Source organism: Hypomesus transpacificus, chromosome 26 (assembly GCF_021917145.1).
Source record: "Hypomesus transpacificus isolate Combined female chromosome 26, fHypTra1, whole genome shotgun sequence".
In the NCBI taxonomy this organism is placed as follows: Eukaryota; Metazoa; Chordata; class Actinopteri; order Osmeriformes; family Osmeridae; genus Hypomesus; species Hypomesus transpacificus.
Genome location: NC_061085.1, coordinates 3,281,394 through 3,290,719, shown reverse-complemented (window position 1 = coordinate 3,290,719; position 9,326 = coordinate 3,281,394). Strand labels below are relative to the sequence as shown.

Here is a 9,326-nt window from a genome sequence, read left to right as displayed (position 1 = left end):
CAACAAAATCTCTAAAAAAAAATAAAAAAAAAGCATAAGAGGCTTAGACAAAAAAGGAAATGGTTATAATTTGCCATGGACAGACATGTTAAAATGAACACATTTGCAACTGTATGCCTGTCAATCTGTTTAAAATTATTTAGATGTTAAAGAACATGCACAGTTTTCCAGGCATACAATAAAGGATATGTACAGTATATATATACCAGCCATATTCTATTTACCACATGATCTATGAACTTTACAATGCACATTTTTCTGGTCTGATCTTAACTAAAAAGTACAGTTATGAGACAAACTGAGTCAAAGCTAAATTAACTTGATTGGAAAGTACAATTTGTTACCTGTGTCTGCTGGGTCTGCAGTGTGAAGATAAAACCTCAGGTCGTGCTGGCTGTTAGTTTACACAGTCCCTCCTACATCTCTTAAATGTCTTTAGGGGTTGCCTTACTAACCAGCAAACCTGATTTGGTGGCACTTCCAAGCACTACAGCACTACTACACTACAGTGTCAACACAAACCAATATAAGTCTGGCCATGCACTCTGGTTAAGCCTCTTCTTTCCCACATACAGTCCACTACTGCATTTGAAGCTAATCATTAAAGGTAAAAGTCCTAACAATATGTACATTCTGACATTCTGAGAGTGAGCCAAGCCTGTGTCTTGGCTAAGGTTTTAACATGACAGCTTGTTGCACCAGTTGTAGCAACACCAAACCGTTGTGCTCTCTGTATCCTAGTAATTGACATATTAACTTTTGAGTTATGACCCAGTGTTTTTGATGTTGGTCTTTATTTGGGTGGCCTTTAACATGGTACTTTTATTAGTGTGGGCTCTTATTTGAGGGCCATACAAGGACATGCAAACACTGTGCTGAGCAAGACGGAGTCAGATGGCTGAGTGGTTGGGAATCGGGCTATTAAACAGAATGTTGCCGGTTCGATTCCCTGCTGTGCCAAATGACATTATGTCCTTGGGCAAGGCACTTCACCCTACTTGCCTCGGGGGGAATGTCCCTGTGCTTACTGTAAGTCACTCTGGATAAGAGCATCTGCTAAAAATGTAAGACTGTTGACCTGTCTAATAACATGGACATGCCATGGCCATCATTACCACTGTTTTTCTTCAATGTACTTGTTAATAGTGATATGTCCCATCCATGTAGACATACTGTTGAATTATCCTTTTTGTTGAAACTACTTGTGAAAAATTACAGTAATTAATAAATAAAGAATGGATGTGTTTATGTAAAATAGGGATAATATGTTCTATTTTAACCATAAGGAAACAGTACAGCAGGTTTTCCCTCCAATTAATTGTTTACTACTGACACTATTTATTTGTTTGATACCAATACTGATACCCTTATGCGTATCATACACAAACATGATACACACTATAGATTTTCCAAAATCATGCTGCACAAAACCTACTTTTTATACATCCAATTACAATAGCCAGAAGTTTGCATTGTAACCATCATACACAAAGCAGTAGTACTTCTGGATGAATTTTTAATACATAAAAAGTAGTATAGAGATAAATCAGGTAGTGATCATATGTTAAGCAAACCCCACCTGTCATCATCATGATACATTTTGTAGGAAGCATTTCTAAATTAAGCCACAGAGAATTTATTATAAAAATATAACTATTCTCAGATAAAAATACACTATACAAGTTTTAGGTAAAAGAAACATAATTTGTCCATGTCCTATTAGATTTCTTAGTCTGAATATATTCATGTATGTAATGTACATGACCTGGTTCAAACATCTCTCCAATTCTTTCTACATCAGGTTACAGAGGTCAGACATTTGCTCTGTATCCATCACTAACAAAAATGGAGAATGGTTAAAACCAAGGGATGAACATTGATCAAGAAAGGGTGAAATTACATAAATGTAAGAGATAGCAGTCTGGAGTTAAACAACAGAAAGCTGTTTTGACACATCTTCTACTTCATCTTTTGTAGGAATGAGTGCACCTCCATAGGATCGAAACCCCAAGGCCCCTTAACTCCCTGAGAAGAAAGAGGTTTTACAAGTTACTTCACAAATGTAGGACATACGTTTCAATAGACTGCTGCCCTTCACTCTTTATCATGTTTCCCTATATGTAAAACTCATATTAAACAACAAAAACTTCCACAAAACTTGTCATACTTGGGTTTTAGTTGGGCTCATGTAATAACATTATAAACAGTTTTTATTCTTAGCCATGTTCCAAAACCCCTTTTCTCTTGATATTATTGAAAAAAAGGAATTTAGTGTATGTTCTAAGGAATAAAAAAAAATGGGCAGTCCTTATTTACCTTATACACAACGTTTCCTGCCTGCAGCACGTACAACCTTTCGGGCAGAGCACCATATTTAGCAGCTGTGGTATCAAACATTTCATCCACTACAATGGTACATAGTGGGTCCTCCTTGGCAAGTATCTGAGCAGCAGCAATTCTCTCCTTTAGGTCCTGGTGCTTCTTGATAGCAACATTGTTGCTAAAGGCCCAACCATCTAAAGTTAATATATAAAGACATGGCTTACTGTATACACAGTCTAAGCAAATGTTATTACATAGGCTACTGCAAAGACGATAACCATTTCAGGTCTATTGACCAGCAAACTCACCTGTTGAATGTGCCTCAGCAATGTAGACAACAAGGAAGTCTGCCACACCACTGAAGTCCTTGACCAGTTTCTTGAACTGGTCAAGTTTGTACAAAAATGGAGGTCAGGAACAACTTCCAAAACTCAATACCAGAGGTCTGTTGTCTAAAGAAATGCATAACATTAAATCTGGGTTAGGCACAAAACTACAGTAACGCCATTGAGTGCAGGGGCAGAGTGCGCGCTGATAAGACAGACAGGTACCCCGTCCAATCATTAGTCAGGGTACGGCCTAATGAATTGTTGTGTTCAAGATAGTCGCCCATAGATGTCGAATTGATTTCATATTACCGTCAAACCTTGTACGTATTGGTTGCTATCAGTGAAGTTTATTTCGGTAAATATGACAAAAAGTGCTTATCAAACACATTAGATACCCTGCCTTTAAGGTAAACGTTTTCATGTGTGGCCTACCATAGTTTCGGTTATATAGAAAAGGCATATGACCGACCCACCTTTCATAAAATTGTAGATATTCGTTTTCTTGCCGTCTAAAGTAACAACAGGTGTATCAGGGGCCTTTGAACCCACAAATGCATCTTCACCGAGCGAGAGCCACATGTGTCCGATCACAGTTTTTATGAATATGAAAGACATGAAAGTTGGTCCCCAATCTTCATATTTGAATTTTGGATTCTGGCTCATCGTAACCTTCTCACCCATCTTTAAAATAAGTTGCTTGGTCAAGCTTGGCGAAAAAATATTCAGCAGAAAAAGTAACAGAGTTTGCAATATTGCAAATATTGCGATACATAGCGCTGATAAATAGACAAACAACTTCAAAAAAATCCTCTTCATTTGGCCTGACTGCACGAGTCTGTGAGACGGTCGTTTAAGAAAACCAATCGTCTAGAAGATGGTCTCTCCAACTACCGAATACCACCGACCTCTACGTGGAGAATGAATAATAACACAAGGCGACACTGAACGATTGATCTGTCAATGTACGGGTCGATGAGTTACGTAGTATGAATGTAGGGCTGTGCCATATACCTATATATCTACTAGACCGAGCTCCGCGACTCTTTAAAGATGGCTTCACTACGGTGGCCCTGAAGTGCGACACTGAACGATTGATCTGTCAATGTACGGGTCGATGAGTTACGTAGTATGAATGTAGGGCTGTGCCATATACCTATATAACTACTAGACCGAGCTCCGCGACTCTTTAAAGATGGCTTCACTACGGTGGCCCTGAAGTGCAAAACACAACGGCAAATAGTAAAACACAACGGCAAACAGGAAAACACGTTAGCTGTGGCTGTGTCTACTACCGCGCACTTGTGCACTTCGAGCACTGACTTTCAGTGCTTAGGGCGCGTCACTCACAAAACCAGAATAATTCAGTGCACTGAAAGTACCAGGATGGCGCACTGCAAACGGTCCAAAAAAACTGTGTACAACGATGGACACTACTCGCCCTAAACGGGCGCCATCTTGGCAACGTAGCGGAAAAGGAGGAGCCCTTTCGGCAGCTTTTTCCACTTGAGTGGAGAAGCGCGTTCATTTTGGCAGGTTTTGCGGGTGTCGCGAGCAGATTTGCGTCCGTCACTTCCACCAAGTGTTTAATGTAAGTGTTCCATTTGAGACAGCACTTATCAGCGACGGAGTGCACTGAATATGTAAGTGCACTGTTTTGCAGTGCACTATATTGCAGTGTACTTTGTAAAGTGCGCGGTAGTAGACACAGACATTAACTTTTGACGGAAAAGGTAGGGCCTATCTAGCAGAAGACGGACCCTCCTGATTGGACAGACGGACTGTCTGTCTTTTAACAGGAAGGGGTGAAAAACACGAACAGCATATGTTTGAATGGTTTCCAACGGGACAGACAGCAGCACCATCTCGATTTAGTGACATTCTTGGTATACTAAATAATATCAATTGGTTACTGGTGTGTTGCATCATGTATATGTCTCATACTTTATTAACATTCATGTATTACTTGATTAACCTATAACAATAGGCAGAGGTGTCAAAGGTATTCACATTCATTACTCAAGTAGAAGTATAGATACTAGGGTTTAAAAATAGATTGTAGAAGTTGAAGTATCAACTCAAGCTTTTATAAAAGTATACAAGTACTGGTTTCAAAGCTACTTAAAGTATAAAAGTAAAAGTAGTAATGTGAGGGGGAAAAAGGACATTATGGATAAAAGCTTAGGCCGCGCCACAGGGGCATATAACGCACGACCCCCACCTCCCCCAAATTTTATTTTCTAAAGGCCATAATGACTAATGTTATATTGAAATGTTAATGTTGAAATATTTCCGCTGCACCTGCCCATTGAAAATTAACGCATTTTAGTACAATGCAAATACATTAAAGAACCATATATGTTTAGTACTTAGCATTAACATGTGTTTCATGGAACAGAATATATGATGACTAGTTGCCTATAAGTATTGTAGTGGTGCAAAAATTCAAACTTCAGAGGCATGTTATCAATAGCCTTTATTCAAAATAGATGGAGAGTTTTTGAAAACCATTAGCCTAGCTCGTGGTACTTAGGTGCGCAGAGTTTGCAGCGCATTCGAAAGTTGTTTTTTCATCGTTTCCAGGTACGGCCAGGGATGTAGAAGGGTTGGCTGGTTTTCCTGGCTACCAACCTTCTCGCTGGTGCTTGGTTGGGACATTTCACTCGAGTTTTCTTGACTCTCTGCCACGGACATCTTGGCGCCGCAGGCAGCCGCCTAGGGCGCCAAATACCGAAGTACGTCCATTAATTAACCGTCCCGCACCACCAGCAGAGGGCGCCGAGGCTGAGTGGGGGGGCGTATCTCCGATTGGGGGGGGGGGGGGGGGGGCATTTTGCCTAGGTCGGCGAAGGTACTCGCGCCGGCCCTGCCTGAGAGCCCTGAGAGTTGTAGTTCTCTAATGTCACTTGTAGTCATGGCCAAGCGTGAAATTGGGTTAATGTAATATTGATCAAAATACCACTTTTACACAACATTTGTGTGAAAATACACATTATTTTACTAATGCAAGATTACGCCACCGGTCAACTCAACCAGTCGTGTGTCGGCAGGGCTAGCGAGCTTGCACTCGGGAGAAACCTATCCGAATATTAGGCTACACTTTACAATTGAGAAAGTTTAGACAAATCTTGAAAGAAATAAAGCAGGTATGGTTGGACTATTAGTCATTGTGAAAATAGCTTTCATTTTAACACGTGCAACTATTGGAGCTTACTCCCAAATTGTTAAAGGAAAATTTTGTTATTTCAATTTTAAACCAGATCAACACATCATTAGTCAACTGTGGAGTCAGATGGCTGAGCGGTGAGGGAGTCGGGCTAGTAATCAGAAGGTTGTCGGATCGATTTCCCGCCGTGCCAAATGACGTTGTTTCCTTGGGCAAGGCACTTCACCCTACTTGCCTCGAATGTCCTTGTACTTACTGTAAGTCGCTCTGAATAAGAGCGTCTGCTAAATGACTAAATGTAAAGTAGCCCTGTAGCGCTGTAACATGTCCACTAGATGGTACCATACACCAATACTATTGAGTGTTTGATAGAGACAGTTGGTCCACTGTGAACTTCAAATTTTCTTTAAAAAAATAATATATTTAGACTCAGATTATTGTCACGCTACATCCCATGTAGCCTATTCCACCAAAATGTGACTGCATGTTAGCACTTTAGGTTATACATAGCATTTTCTTTTCCTTTACTCTATGGTAATTCTAACACTGTTACTGGGTTAAACTGTGTATTTGTTTCAGAAGTAATTCACATTCAACTTTCATAATTATGTGGTCTATAGTTTGACATGCATTTTTCAATATTTTATGCTTATACAATGAAACACTATAAAGTTAACATGATACATTTGAGTTATAACACATTTTAATTAGGATTCAGCAGGCATTGTTCGAACTGAGTACTCATTGTCAACGAAATTCACTGTGTGATAGACCTATAGACCTATAGGCCATATAAGACTAACATTAAGACCACGATGCACGTGTGAGTTTCACAATTTGAATTTATCCCTATGTTTCAATGTTGTTGTTGTTTTTTTAATCAAATTAATCTTTACAGTTTGACCTGTAGTCATTCACCTCAAAATACAAAGTATTTTCAACCATATTCGGTTAACACCGTACATAACCTTTACCTGTCAAAACCTTATCAAATCACGTTTCCCCGACGTCCGTTAAATCACTCACTAGTAATTAATCACACGGAATTAATAATGTCAATTGGGCATTGGGCATATGTTCAATATTCCATTAGGCACGCACTTATCTTAAATAGCCTGCCCACAACTTGCTGAAACTCAGCACTCCTAAACTTCAACATGTAGACTACATCAGGATAGATTTTCTGACCCGTAACAGGGATGTTACGGGATGTCACATACACACTATGTGTGCCACCACATAGCCTAGGACCTAGGCTACCTCTGATATTCGCTCAATGCTCCCATTGGTGCAGAGAGGCATTCATTAAAAAAACTCGCGACTCAGTGGATGTATCTGATGTCAATCAGAGTGAAGATGCGCGTCTTGGATGTTGAGATGTGATACCCCCAAAAGCTTACTAGTTTAGAATGAGGGTCAACGATGCTGTTGAGGATAAGACATCTGAACATTTACACGAAGATGCTAGTCTACAGAGCCTTCAGGTTTTCTCAATTTATTCTAGTTTGACAAGGTAAGCGCAATGAAGAACATATTCAAGAGTGGGGATTGGGGTTCATTGCCTGGTCCATCTGCGAAATCGTTTCAATCAATGTTGAAGCTAAATAATCACGTTTAGCTTACACGACATTTACGAAATCAAGTTAACTTTGGCATGACATGTGTGAATTTGTCTCCAAATGCAGGTAAATGTGAAGAGAGTGTGCACAACTGAGGTTTCAATGCAGAAGTCTTCAGCGCTCATCGAAATGGTCAGTCACTGTCAACCCCCAGCGTTTACAGATTTCACGGGACTGACCCTCTCCATGTACAGCAGTAAATCGGAAATGTGTGCAAGACGCGTCGGCAACGATGGTTTTGGACTTCAGACGTGCCTGAGACCAAATCATTTGGGTCAGATGCAGTATCCTAGTCCAAAGCGACTCGTCGTGTCGGAGGAGCGCTACGGAACTCAAGAAAAAGCGTATTTGACAGCAAAGGCTCAACGCGTGGGCTTTTCCCTGCCACCGGGACATGGTAAGCCTGAACCATAATTCGGTTTGAACTTTTATAGCCTTTTATTGACGCATTTTAGGAACTATTCCCCGGCTTTGTGAGAAGGGTTTTCGAATAGGCTAGGCTATGTTAGTGGGAGTCAGATGGCTGAGCGGTGAGGGAGTCGGGCTAGTAATCAGAAGGTTGCCGGATCGATTCCCCGTCGTGCCACATGATGTTGTGTCCTTGGGCAAGGCACTTCACCCTACTTGCCTCGGGGGGAATGTCCCTGTACTTAATGTAAGTCGCTCTGGATAAGAGCGTCTGCTAAATGACTAAATGTAAATGTAATGTTATCGGAAGTTTTGGTTAGGCATCCATACATGATATGAAAACCATGTTTATGTTATCATTGCTCTCCCTCTTCCTCAGTGTTGGGCACATGTGCCATCTGTGTTTCTGCGTTTGATCCAATCATGTTATTATTGCCAAAACCTTGTATGCTTGTAGTTGATAATGTGCCTTCGTTAGAACAGAAAAATATCCTTGCCAGTTATATAAAACACACCAGTCAATGTCATATCAACTAGGCAATATATAATGACTGTAATTAGTGACAACTTCAGTGGCATCAACAAATATGACTGCACTCAGGTTATACAGCCAGTGTTTAGTCCATAATCTGTGTTCCTCACGCATACCTTTATTCTTTATTACTGTCACAAAGGTCTTTAGATGATAACTAAACCCAACATATGTCATGTCAAGTCATTGGATTTGTATAATCTTTTTAAATTACCCTAGCATTTGATGGAGGTTACCTGTTATGCTCATCAAATAATACTAGATAATTTCTCTGTGGGCTCTGTGGATGCCTGCTTGAGTTGTTAAAACAATCAACAAACAAAAAAACCCTGTGCCCTGACTATGGAAAACAGAATAGTCTGGTTGTCTTTGAGAAAGCCTCATACATCCTGTTTAGATAGTGTTGTTGAACAGGAGAGAGGGCGGAGGTAATTACTTGCCCATACTAAATTATGATTATACAGAACTAACTTTTATATTAGCAATCATCCTCTCACAAAAAGAGGCTCAAAGGATTTGATTATTGTTTCTTCTTGCCAAATACGAACCATATGTGTCTGAATGTGTTTTTGCATTCATGAGAACTTAGGAACACATTGCCATCATTCCAAACCACCATGAATAATCTCATTGTCTTTATAGTGCTTTTGAACCTTCTCTCATAGAATTACAAAAATGCAATAGATACTTGTATGGTTGAGGATTCAGTCATTGTCTTAGTTAAAATTAACGTTTCTGTTAACTTTGAACTTTTTCTGCAAACTGAAAGGCACAGTGAAATTTGACAGGATTTAACATTTTGTGCACAGGTTAGTCCACTTTTGTACTGTATATTAGGAAATTAAGGTACTGTTAATTAAGGTCAAATTAGGTCATTTTACATGTAACAGAGGTACAGATACAACCAACACATCCTTCTCTTTCAAACACATTTTTGAATTCACTGATGTATT

General features: G+C 39.8%; 2 protein-coding genes across 2 annotated transcripts in view; one reads left to right on the top strand and one right to left on the bottom strand.

Annotated features, from left to right (window-relative positions):
- Positions 1-1,499: 1,499 nt before the first annotated feature.
- Positions 1,500-3,846, bottom strand: dio1 (iodothyronine deiodinase 1). The gene is made up of 4 exons (XM_047049572.1): positions 3,125-3,846; positions 2,631-2,774; positions 2,317-2,516; positions 1,500-2,025 (listed from the first exon to the last, which is right to left on the bottom strand). Exons 1-4 carry the CDS (start codon positions 3,465-3,467, stop codon positions 1,960-1,962), a joined length of 753 nt encoding a protein of 250 aa, XP_046905528.1. The 5' UTR covers positions 3,468-3,846; the 3' UTR covers positions 1,500-1,959.
- Positions 3,847-7,192: 3,346 nt separating this feature from the next.
- LOC124487447 (zinc finger protein GLIS1) overlaps positions 7,193-9,326 on the top strand; it is a 64,573-nt gene continuing 62,439 nt past the window's right edge. Inside the window, exons 1-2 of the mRNA XM_047049799.1 lie at positions 7,193-7,327; positions 7,500-7,830. Of these exons, the coding sequence (XP_046905755.1) occupies positions 7,536-7,830 (295 nt within the window). The 5' untranslated portion in view covers positions 7,193-7,327; positions 7,500-7,535. The remainder of the gene's footprint in view (positions 7,328-7,499; positions 7,831-9,326) is intronic.